We start from the raw sequence: 12,662 nt of genomic DNA on the forward strand, positions 1-12,662 counted from the left end.
ACTGACTTCCCTATGAGCATCAGCATTAGCTAGTCAGGATTCACTATCTCCTTTGTGCCAGCACAGTGAATTTTCCAGTATGACAGGCAAGGATACCTGACCATCACCATTAAGGTAAAATCCTCACCTGAGTGAACCATGATTATTTATGAAATGCAGTAAATATTTTAGAAACAAAATTAACGTGTACACACACACACACACACACACTTTATTGCAACCAGAGGAACCTCGAAGTCTCCTCCTAGATTCACTCCATGTGTTGATTGTCTGCAATTGGTCCCTTTCAACGCAGCACCGATCTTCTCCCTGCTTTTTCAAGCATCGATTTTTCCCCTGGTTTGTGGTCCGGAATCATGGCTGCACTTCTCTCTGCTTTCACCATTACTGAAGGACATTTTTGCTGGACTGTCTCCAGACCAGCCTGAGTTATATTCCGGCAGAAATCCACCTGGAGGGTGTGTAAAGAACTCCCCCAGAGGGCGACAGCTTCTAGAGTCTGGTCAGTGATTTGCACACAGTTCTCCAGTTTGAGCGTCTTGAGGTTTGGGCAGCTCTTGAGAAGTAATAGCAGGTAATCATCAGTAACATGGCCACACCCAGAAAGGGTCAGGGACAGCAAGTTTGGGCACCTGAAAAGTCATTGTATGTGAGACAGAACAATAAAGTGTAGAAGATGCAAACGCTGTTCCCAAAATCAAAGTTCTGAAAAGCAATGCAAAGTAAGCTCCTCTTCCAGCAACGGTTTGGGAGTCAAGACAGTTTGGTTATAAACCCTGACTCGACTACTGCCTTGCTGGCCACCTTACCCATTCTTTTCCTTAACCCATCTAGTCAGATCACATCATCTCACCCTGCTGGTAGTGCTCTGGCACATAAAGAATTTGGAACAAGGTCCTGGGTTTGATGGATATCTTTTCTAAGAGCTTTTGTTGATCAGGAATAAATATAGAGTGGTAAGTTGGGGGCTAACTTAACTCATGGGCTTTGATCAAAATTGCCTGGCTTTACTTAATATGTATGCACCAGTTATTCCTCCAATAGCTGCACTATTGAGCCCCTTGCAAATATTACCTTCCCCCAAGGGGAGGGAAGGACCACATAAGAAAGAGCTTAACCACTCTCCTAATAGGCTCTGTCTAGACTAGAAGCATCTGTCAACAGAACTTACCATTGACTCAGAAATCTCAGCAGAACCTCTGTCCACAGATGGCTGCTACACACCATTTGCTCTGTCAACAGAGAACTGCCAGACTGCACTGCCCTCTGGTGACGGAAAGCGGAATGGCACCTCTGCAAATGGCTGCCCGGCAACCAGAAGTCCTCTCTGTGGACAGGAGTGTCTACACTGCCCTTCTGTTGACAGAACACTCCCATGTAGATACAGCAATAAGCTTCGTTTAAATCCTGTCTAGAGGCATATGCAGACCCTTATGATGACAGTTGTACAAAATGCAAACCAGAAAGTTGGTGTCATTTTTCTTGTTTCCCTTCTTCTAGCTCAAGAGTGACGTACTAAAAATGTGGTAGCTCTGGATAAGAAGTTGATGGGAGATGTGGCCTCTTTGCAGAGTTAAAATCATGTTAGATCAAAAATCACATCTGCTTCCTTGGCAAGCTGTTTTAAATTACTATTTGAATTAAATCAGAGATGACACTCGTGTACGAATCTCATTGTAGAAATGCTTAACGCTGCTTTATTGGCAAGTGATTGCTCTTTTTTTTTTTTTTTTTGCAGGGGGAGGGATTGGATTTGCCTTCTAGAATGGGAATAGGCTGCCTATACTCAATTAGTCAAAGTTTTATGGCTTCAGCCTGGAAAGTTATAGGATAGCAGCTCAGTAAAGGGGAACTGGCCATTAACTGTAGGTCAAAATAAATTTAGCTTGTGTCTTCAATCTTGATCATATTTGCTGATTCCAGGAATCCCCCATCATGCCTGTCTGCTGCACTGTGGTGAGGAGGAAACAAAGCATGATCATGTTAGTGGTGAGATGGTTCCTTGGGAAGTGCATTTTCCTTTGGTGTTTGCCTGTGAGAAGGAAGCAGGAAAGGAGTCTTGAGGAAAGTGTGAGTGCCTCATGCCACTAAGTACCTGCCCACGCAGTCTTTACAGATGAAGTCAATGACACACACACCTCTCATTTGTTTGAATTCAAATTATTCATCAGCAGAGGTAAAGTACATGACAGGTTGGACTTCCCAATTCAGTATGTTTTCCACTGTATGCCTAAGTTTTTGTACTAACATAAGTGCATTGCAAAAGTTATAAGCAGTAAGGAGAGGGAAGCACAAGTTTGTGGCTTTGGCAGCTGTAGAGGCTACAATAATTAGCACTGAAATAACCATCCAGTTCCTATGTTTCAGACTTAACTCCTGGACATAAGTGGTGTAAAGCTGTTTTAGGCATGGTTAAAAACATTTTATATACGCACCCCTCATAAAATGAAATCTTAGAATATGGCATAAAATTCTGCAGCCTGAGTGGATACTGCAGGTGTCTCTGGAACTGAAGAATATACATCTACACCCTTTCCTTTCTCAATTATTTTGCTAATAAATATCTAATTAACTGGAAACTTTTCTTTAAAAGACCTTCTAGCACAGTCATTTTTGCAGCCTTTGATGCAAAAGGGTTGAAGCATTTGCAACTCTGCTTGCCTCTGCAGAGAGAGGAAAAAGCAATCCAAGTCTGTATCTTCATCCAGTTGATTCTTAGGTTTCCCGCAGATCTGACCATCTCCTGCACCTCAGCCATGGCCTACAGGTGTTATGTAAAATACAAATTGAAAGCCAGTGCAAGCCAAAAGGCTGCAAATACTGAAGTATCTCTAGCTCTTGCACTGCATACCTGGAACTGCAGGTGGTAGAAATCTTAATCTTTAACTGCGAATCTAATCTACCAGCAGCAGCAATTTCCTGTTGCGGAATTGCACAAGAAATGGCTGTGCCTCTGTGTTTGCTGCAAACTTTTGTTAGCACACTTGAAGAGCTGATGCTGGAGTTGGTTTTCACAAGGTCTGTTTTTCTTCATTGTACTGTCTCCCTGTCTGTATAACCCCAAACTAATTTACATAAAGCTGAGACATTTGTCAATCAATCACTGAACCTCAGCTGAGACAACATGGGGCTTAACAAAGAGTTAGGCTGTTAACTTAGAATAAAATCTAAACCTTAAATCTATCTTCTCTTCACATACACGTCTGCCTCTCATGTGAGGAAAAGTGGAATATGAAGCTATCAATTTGTTTTGGGAGAGGCCAGTTTTACTCAAAGAATCTCCCTCTCTTGGCAATTTAATCTCCTGTTCCATTTCTGAAGACAGTTTTTCTCTTGCACAGAATAGCACTATTAAGTAGTTCCTTAGTCACCTTTTTTAGCATGCAATATCATTAATTCTGGAACAAGCACTTGTCAAGCAAGAGTGAGCTGAGGAAAGCCCAGTAAAATTGAACAGAAGGATGCACCACCTTTTTCCTAAAATAATGATGCTCCCAAGCCAGTGTTTCAGTGTTCTACATTGTGCTCCAGAAAGAATATGTAACCAGGTAAAAGCTTCAATACGTTCAATTTAAAGAGCTCAGACTTTAGATGAAAAACTTCATACCCCAAGAACATACCTGTTGCAAACTTGTATTAAAAAATCACTGACAGCATTTTCATGCTTGCGACAGATGTCTTTCTGGAATGTGCTTTTCATCCAGTCCTCAATGTTACACACCTTGACTCTGCTTGAATGCCAGCAGATTGACAGATACCTCAAAGATGATCCCAATAGAAAATTCTTCTTCTTTAGTTCCACAGGAGACTGGAAATTCAGCACAGGCCAAAGTAACGGATCCTGAAACACTTTTAGCAATTTGTGACACGTCTGGGCTAAATTCTTTCTACTGGTTTTGTCCAGGAAAGAAAATAGGTGCAAAAGGCACTCCCAATTAAGCTGGGTTATGTGCATAGCTTGTGCAGAGTTGTGCTCTTAGGAAAGAGGACAGTATATTCCAGCAGAGACGATCAATGGCAGCACTGCAGGGGCCTGACAATCCCCACTGGGCTGTTGAACATATATGGTTGTGGAATGGTGTTTATTTTTGGCCAACAACTGATGCAGGAGTTAAAAAAGGAAGTGGCTCAGTGTCCCACATGCATCAGGCTGTTGTTCCATTTCTTGTCCAGGATAATGGAATTGCCAAGCAGAAAAGTAACAACTGAGTTAAATCAATGTTCCCTTAAAAGGAATTATGTTTCTTGTAATCAATCCTGATATTTAGATTTGAGGCATTTCATAAGAAATCCCTTGTAGCCACAGCTGCAGAGGAAAAGCTGTGCAAGCCTCTGTCTTCAGTGAAAACTCTGTTATTCTCAACACTAGTGTTTTAGCCTTCTTAGAACTAACCCTGACTATTCTAGGGTCTGTTTCGAGTTGGGTAGAGAACCTTTTTTTAGGTCATGGGCTACTGACCCACAAAAGAAAAAAATCAGTCAGGGAGTCACATGCAAATGAGAAGCAAAACATAACGCCCACCAAAATCTGAAATAAGAGATATTCACTGCACTACCCTCAAGCTACACCCAGAGCCACCAAGAGGAGCCATTTTTTTCCCCCAGTTTGGTAAAAACCTCATTAGTTCAAGAGCTGCACTCAGTTTGAATACAAGACACTCCTTAATAAATAATGTCAAACCATACCTTGTAACCTGCATTTTAAGGGTAGCCTGCACAAGCGTGCGCTCGCGCACACACACACACAAATGGTTTGTACTGTGATACAACTTCACTGCAGGACATTCACAAACTTTTTTTCATGTGCTATTTCCTCACACTTCACATGTTTATTTGTACTACTGTCTTCCTGACTTTCACTTCCCTTCTTTCTGGAGGATGCTAGGGGGAATTATTCAGTGTTTCAAGATCACATATTGTTTGCTATTAAGATATGAGTTGTTCATTTCTGAGCTTTAACTTTAAAGTCTCCATATATGATTTTCTCTAAGGAAAACTTCCATCTCGGCAGAACCTTCCTGCCTTTGACAGAAAGATGATGTCCAAGAGGGCACCCTGGGCCAGCCCCAACTCAGAGCAGAAATGGTGGCACATCTTGTTCTGCCTGGGGGCAAAGAGGCCTATTTGGCAAAGATTGTGGAGGCCACTTACCAGTGAAGCAGCCACTCCTGATAAAGAACAACTCCCTGCAGAGGTAATCCAGTGGGTGATTATGATTCCCAGAAGGTGAGCTGCCTCCAGGTAGACATGGCTGATATAAAAAGTCCCCAGGGAGGAGTGCCTCCTGAGATAGCCTGGCAAAACGAGCTCCCACTTGTTTATGTAAAACATTGACGCTGTACTGTCTGTTAGGTCTTGCATCACTTTGCCCACCACATGAGGAAGGAAAGCCCTGAAAATTAGATGCACTGTTCTGAGCTTCTTGATATGCAGCTGAGCTTTAGTTTGTTAGCAGTCAAGGAGAGCCCGGTGATTAGCCACCTGCAATTGAAGGCTAGCCAAGGAATAAACTGTTATAACCAAACAAATCCATCCTGAGTCTTTATTTTTTGGCACTGCCACCTCACCCAGCTACCATTGCCTCTCCTTCTAGTGGATGGCCTCCAATACAAGGAACTTTGGGGCAAGGTGACAGTAGAGGTATTCCTGCCCCTTCACTGGCTGAAGTATTTTCTCTGTCGTTTTAGAAACAGGAGGCATAGAGGAGGGAGTCTACCAAAGGACATTAATTTATTTAGTTTTTAAGACACTTCATGCATTGGTAGGTCAAATCACTTCATTGTAGGCACAACCTAGGCTGAGAGGAGGGCTGTGTTTGCAGGAATTGGTAATCCACCTGCACACCTTCTTTGTCAACACTGTGCTATCTACATTAACATTACATTAACATTTGGGGTTAAGTTGGCATGAAGGTGTGTGGACTTTGCACATTTGTAAGTGTTCTGAGAGGATGACAATTTTAGCATAGGCCAAGCCTTACAGTTATTGTGCTTCATACACAGGACTTTTTTTTGTGTATACAATACACAATAGATTGAGGCAAGGACAGACTTGGGGCAATATTAGCTTTTTCAAAAAGAATTGTTAATTTCTATACAAATATTTACAATAGACACCTTTGTATATAACTCCTGTTTCACAGAATGTGGCAGTTGCTTGGGGTGGGTGGGAAAGGTCTGATCCTCACCACTAGAAAGAGGCGTTTTAAAAATAGAGGATGTGAGTGTAAAACCTGAGAATAAGTGAAAAGAATCTGATGGATGATGCAACATCAGTTAAGGAAAGTTACCCAGCACAAAGCTTTTTACTTGCCAACAAAGAACACCTTCTGATAAAGCCTTTTTGCTTTTGTGATAGCTGTGCAAAACTGTGTGGTGGCAGAGCACTCTACCTGGTATATTACTTTGGGAATAAAGGTATATGCCTGATGGAATATAAGTGCTTACAGTCCATTTATTTTCCACCAGTCACAGACATGTATACCAAAAGTAATATACCAGGTGTCAGTATTAGTGTGGAGGCTAAACAGTGAACAGACATACTTAAAGAAGTTCTGGGTTTTGAAAAGTGCCTGTGATCAACTATTTGTCAGAAGGTAAAGAAAAAATATTCTGATTCCTATTTAAATTCTTGTTCTGAGCAAGGCAGGGTGAGAAGTTTTTCACATTGTAAAGGGACACTTTAATGGCACATTTTCTAAAAACATTTTCTGATTTTGAAATTTGCATTCATCCCATTAACACTCTAGCACAAGAGACTAGCGCAGTCAAAGGTCCTCACTGAAACTTACACATTAGATTTTAATGGTAAACAATTACATCTATGGCACTATAGTGCTTGAGGATATTGTAAAGCACAATGGAACCATGATTTCAATGTGCTGATCACCTCATTACCAAGACAGACCCATCAGTAATTAGGTAAACTTCTGAACACCATAAGCCTCGCACTTCCCATCCATTCAGGAGCAGTTTTATAAATGGCTTCTGCTTTTGACACCGGTCCATACTGCCTTGTACCATCAACCACAAGGGCACCATTTTGGGAGGGCAAGGGCAGAGAGCAGCCGTACATTCCAGAATGCTGCTTGCTCTTCTCCCTGTTCCCTTGTCAGAGAACAAAGGGAAAGTGTATAGCTCGCATGAATGCCTCTTGGTCCTGCTAGTGAGGGGAAAAAGAAGTTACTCACTTGTGTAGTAACAATGGTTCTTCAAGATGTGTCCCCATAGGTGCTCCACATTAGGTGTCGGGCTCGCCCCAGTGCCGCAGATCGGAGATTTCCAGCTGTATCTCATTAGGTCGCACATGCGCCGATGTGCGTCGGCCCTTCGCGCGTTCAGTCACGTGCACGATCCGGTCCAAGCCAGTTCCTCGACCAACCGCCCCGGATGCTCCTGAAAGACACAAAGCAGAACTCCGAAGCAGGGAGGAATGGGTGGGTAGTGGAGCACTCATGGGGACATATCTCAAAGAACCATCGTTACTACACAAGTGAGTAACTTCTTTTTCTTCGAGTGGTCCCTGTGGGTGCTCCAAATTAAGTGACTACCCAGCAGTGACCCCAAAAATGGAGGCAGGTACCAGATTTATGTGCAGCTTCCCCTTGAAAGGACTGCTGTCAATAGACACATATCCTCATCCAATACCCGGTGAATCGCATAGTGTCTGGCGAAGGTGTCATAGAATGACCATGTCGCCGCTCTCCAGATGTCCTTTAATGCGACGCCTTTAAAGAAGGCTGTTGATGTCGCCATTGCTCTAGTGGAGTGAGCCCTGGGCGGAACTAGCAGAGGAGTCTTATGGAGCTCGTAGCACATTTTTATGCAGGATACGATGTTATTTGCAATTCTTTGTGATGATAGGCACCCTTTTGATCTGGGTGCAAAAGACACCAGGAGCCTATCCGTCTTCCGGAAGGGTTTAGTTCTGTCTATGTAAAAGGCCAGTGCCCTCCTCACGTTGAGTGAATGCAGCCGTACTTCCCTACTCGAGGTATGCAGTCTTGGATAGAATGATGGTAAACTACTGGCTCATTAATGTGAAACTCTGAGGCAATCTTTGGAAGGAACGCTGGGTGTAATCGCAAAAGGAGAAGTTACTCACCGTAGTAACGGTGGTTCTTCGAGATGTGTCCCCGTGGGTGCTCCACAATAGGTGACGGGCTTGGCCGGAGCCACAGATCGGATCTTCCAAGCAGTTTCTGCCGGACCGCGCATGCGCCGGCGCGCGCCGCTCCCTTGCGCGCTCCTGGCCATGTGCGCGATCCGGTCCCCGCCAGTTCCTCGACCAACCGCCTCGGGTGCCCCTGCAAAACACTAACAGAGATCCGAAGCGGGGAGGATGGGCGGGTAGTGGAGCACCCACGGGGACACATCTCGAAGAACCACCGTTACTACGGTGAGTAACTTCTCTTTCTTCTTCGAGTGTCCCCGTGGGTGCTCCACAATAGGTGACTACCCAGCAGTAACCCAAGATAGGAGGTGGGTAATCGGATTATGTGCAGCTTGTCCCCGAGAGGACCGCTGCAGAGAGACGGGTATCCTCTTGGAATACCCTGTGAAGGGCGTAATGTTTGGCGAAGGTGTCGTAGGATGACCAGGTCGCCGCTCTGCAAATGTCTGTTAACGCAACGCCCTTGAAAAAGGCTGTTGATGCCGCCACCGCCCTGGTGGAATGAGCCCTGGGAGTGGCCGATAAAGGAGTCTTTCTGAGCTCGTAGCACATTTTTATGCAGGATACAATGTGCTTTGAGATTCTCTGCGAGGAGAGACCCTCTCCCTTTCGATTTGGGAGCGAGGGAGACTAGGAGTCTATCCGTTTTCCGGAAGGACTTGGTCCTGTCTACGAAGAAGGCTAGCGCCCTCCTCACGTCCAGGAGGTGTAGGCGCGCCTCTTCGTTGGAGTTATGAGGTTTTGGATAAAACGAGGGTAGAACAATAGGTTCGTTGATGTGAAACTCGGAAGAAACTTTGGGAACAAAGGCTGGATGCAGCCGTATGGTTACCGCCTCCTTGGAAAAAACAGTGCAGGGTGGCGTTGCCATGACTGCCGCGAGCTCGCTCACCCTACGAGCTGACGTAATTGCGAGAAGAAAGGTCGTCTTAACTGTAAGGAGGCGGAGGGGAACCGTGGCCAAGGGCTCGAACGGTGGTCCCATCAGTGTGGTAAGCACCAGGTCCAAGTTCCACGAAGGTGGAATCGGCTTCCGAGGGGGGTAGAGGTTTATCAACCCTTTGAGGAACCTGGTAACCATAGGGTGGGCGAACACCATGTGCCCTTCCTCCTCATGTCTGAACGCCGAGATGGCGGCAAGGTGGACCTTTAACGAGGATAGCGAGAGTCCTCCTCTCTTGAGGTCCAGTAAATACTCTAGTATTGTAGGTATAGGCACCGAAAGGGGGGCCAGCTGCTTGGTAGAACACCAAGCCGTGAAGCGAGTCCATTTTTGTTTGTAGGTCTTCCTAGTGGAAGTCCTCCTGCTACTTTCTAGGACATGTTGTACTGCCACTGTGCATGTGCTCTCTAGGGAGCTGAGCCATGGATTAACCACGCTTGCAGTCGCAGGCTGTGGGGGTGCGGATGCACTATGGACCCCTGGGCTTGCGTGAGCAGATCCGGCGCCACCGGAAGAGGCATCGGTGGACGGTCCGACATGCGCAGGAGTAGGGGGAACCATTGTTGGCGATCCCACGTTGGGACTATCAGGATCATCCGGGCTCTTTCCCTCCTGGCTTTTTGCAAAACTTTGTGGATCAGCACTGTGGGAGGAAACGCATAAAGCAGGGGGCCCCCCCACGGGATCGCGAACGCGTCCCCCAGGGACCCCCATCTCAGTCCTGCCCTGGAGCAGAATCGTGGGCACTGCTTGTTGTGCTGAGTGGCAAACAGATCGATTTGGGGAAAACCCCATGCGTGGAAAATCGACCGTAGCAGATCGGGACGGATCTGCCACTCGTGTGTGAGCGCAAAACGCCTGCTCACCCGGCAAGTATGAGGCTTTCAAGATTACATCGTGGGTGATGCACCAGTTCCATAAGCGGATTGCTTCCGCGCATAAGGCACGGGATCGAGCTCCTCCTTGCCTGTTTATATAAAACATGGTGGAGGTATTGTCTGTACTGATCCCGACGACTTTGCCTTGTATGTGGTCTCGAAAGCGTTTGCAGGCGTTGAACACTGCTCTGAGCTCCAGTACGTTCATGTGTAGTGACTGTTCCGTGGGTGACCACAGTCCTTGAGTCACCTCTTCGCCCATGTGCGCTCCCCACCCTATGAGGGAGGCATCTGTAGTGAGAAAAACCGATATTTGCGGCTGGTGGAAGGGTACCCCTGTTAGCAAGTTCCTGGGGTTTACCCACCATTGCAGGGATTTGCGCACCCCGGCTGTGGGCGGCACCACTCTGTGAACGGTGTGTACTGCCGGTTTGTATACACTCGCCAGCCAGTGCTGCATGCTGCGCATGTGTTACCTGGCGTTCTGCACTACAAATGTCGCCACTGCCATGTGGCCCAGCAGCTGCAGGCACGTCAAGACTGGCACCGTAGGGCTCAACGTCATGACTTGCACGAGGGAACCGATGGCTCGAAAGCGAGCCTCTGGTAGGTATACTCTCGCTGCAACCGAGTTTATGCGAGCCCCTATGAACTCTATGTCCTGTGTGGGGTCTATTTGTGATTTTGCCAGATTGATAACCAGGCCAAGTGAGGAGAACGTGTTTGCTGTGACGCGTATCATGAGCAGAACCTCTCCTTTCGAGGCCCCTTTGAGCAGGCAGTCGTCCAGATACGGGAAAATAAATACCCCCTGTCTGTGCAGGTAGGCTGACACCACTGCCAAGGTCTTGGTTAAGACTCTGGGGGCCGAGGAGAGGCCAAACGGTAGGACCTTGTAGTGGAAGTGTTCGTTGCCTACCATGAACCGGAGGAATCGCCGGTGAGCCGGATGGATGGTTATGTGGAAGTACGCATCTTGTAAATCGAGGGCTGCAAACCAGTCTCCATCGTCCAGAACGGTAAGGATGGAGGCGATCGTGGTCATCCGAAAACGTTGCTTGCGCAGGTACCTGTTGAGGCCGCGAAGGTCTAAGATGGGCCTCCAGCCTCCTGTCTTTTTCTCCGTGAGGAAATACCTGGAGTAGAACCCTTTCCCGTGCAGTTGCTCCGGCACTCCTTCCACCGCCCCTATGAGCATGAGATGGTCCACCTCCTGCCTGAGCCTCGCTACCTGGGAGGCCTCCTGGAGGTGGGGCTTGGGTGGAGGTCATGACGGTGGGAGCGACTGGAAGGGGATGGCGTACCCCGTGGCTATGATCTCCAGCACCCATTTGTCTGTGGTGATCCTTTGCCACTGGTCGTAGAATGGTCGGAGGCGATGGTGAAACAGCTGCTTTGGATGACCTTGTGCGATGGTAGTGATGGCGCAGCCCTGGATCTGTATGTCAAACTTGTGGCCTTTGGCCCCGCCCCGAGGACGCCCAGCTCTGTTGTGAGCGTCGCCTGGGAGTTCTGTACTGCTGGTGCTGTTGATGTCGCCCTTGCTCGTAACCCCTGTGATACGGGGGGCGCTGTTGCTGGTACTGGTACCGCCTTTGCTGAGGGTAGTTCCTTTTCTTTGTGTATGGAGGGGTGTAAATCCCCAGGGTCCTGAGTGTGGCTCTTGAATCTTTACTGGAATGAAGGACCGAGTCAGTTGATTCAGCAAACAGCTTCTGCGAGTCGAAGGGAAGGTCAACTATCTTCGCCTGCAGATCCCTCGGTATACCCGAGGTCTGGAGCCAGGACTCCCTTCGCATCACCACTGCGGTTGCTGTGGAACGTGCTGCCGTGTCCGCAACGTCCAAAGCAATCTGAACTCCCATCCTCGCAGCCGCGTAGCCTTCTTGCACTATGGCCTTGAGGACCGGCTTTTTGTCCTCTGGAAGCGAGTCCATGAGGGAAGTTAACCTGGAATAGTTGTCAAAATTATGGTTCGCCAAGTGCGCTGCGTAATTTGCCATTCGCAACGTTAAAGTGGAGGAGGAGTAGACCTTTCTGCCGAACACCTCTAGCTTCTTGGCATCTTTGTCCGTTCCCCCTGTTTTAAATTGAGATGTTTTTGATCTTTTTTGCGAGGACTCCACCACCAGGGAGTTTGGCTGTGGGTGGCTAAACAGGAACTCCATGCCCTTCGCCGGCACGAAGTATTTCTTATCCGCTCTCTTTTGGACAGGCGGAATAGTTGCAGGGGTCTGCCATATCGTAGTGGCGGACTCTAAGATCGCTTCATCAAGCGGTATTGCTACTCTGGAAGAGGCCGGAGGTCTCAAATTTTTGAGGAGCTTATGGTGTTTCTCTTGCACCTCTGCTGTCTGGATGCCTTGCGTGAAGGCCACCCTCTTAAACAGCTCCTGAAACTGTTTGAGATCGTCCGTAGGATGGACGTCCCCCAGGGCCGTAGCCTCGTCTGGGGAAGAGAGTGAGGAACCGCTGGGGTACATCTCTCTGGACCCTTCCGGTTCCTGCTGGTGATGGTACACCCTCTCGCTAGAGGTTTGCGAGGGAAAATCTCGGGGTTCCATGACCAGTCCCCCTTGAGATGCTTGAGTCTCAGTCCCCGGTCGCGATTGCCCTCGGGGGTACGAGATAGTTTGTGGGGATCTGTCCCTAGTAGATTGCCGATGGTG

At 47.4% G+C, this 12,662-nt stretch overlaps 1 protein-coding gene across 3 annotated transcripts; it reads right to left on the bottom strand.

Moving 5' to 3' along the window:
- Positions 1-197: 197 nt before the first annotated feature.
- On the bottom strand, positions 198-8,239 carry FBXL22 (F-box and leucine rich repeat protein 22). Of its 3 annotated transcripts, none has more exons than XM_075007050.1 (2): positions 3,621-8,189; positions 198-632 (listed from the first exon to the last, which is right to left on the bottom strand). In XM_075007050.1, exons 1-2 carry the CDS (start codon positions 3,953-3,955, stop codon positions 287-289), a joined length of 681 nt encoding a protein of 226 aa, XP_074863151.1. In that variant the 5' UTR covers positions 3,956-8,189; the 3' UTR covers positions 198-286. The 3 variants fall into 3 exon arrangements, with proteins under 3 accessions (XP_074863151.1, XP_074863152.1, XP_074863153.1); XM_075007051.1 differs by having other exon boundaries at positions 490-1,951; positions 3,621-8,239; XM_075007052.1 differs by having other exon boundaries at positions 490-2,032; positions 3,621-8,236.
- Between the last annotated feature and the right edge of the window lie 4,423 nt (positions 8,240-12,662).

Source organism: Carettochelys insculpta, chromosome 12 (assembly GCF_033958435.1).
Source record: "Carettochelys insculpta isolate YL-2023 chromosome 12, ASM3395843v1, whole genome shotgun sequence".
NCBI classification, from domain to species: Eukaryota; Metazoa; Chordata; order Testudines; family Carettochelyidae; genus Carettochelys; species Carettochelys insculpta.

What these genes read in the sequence shown, in the direction of transcription:
- FBXL22 (XM_075007050.1), bottom strand. Translation starts at nt 3,955, where the DNA reads ATGCACATAACCCAGCTTAATTGGGAGTGCCTTTTGCACCTATTTTCT. An exon ending in TTAATACAAGTTTGCAACAG is followed by an intron (nt 633 to 3,620) that starts GTATGTTCTTGG and finishes ATGACTTTTCAG; the next exon opens with GTGCCCAAACTTGCTGTCCC.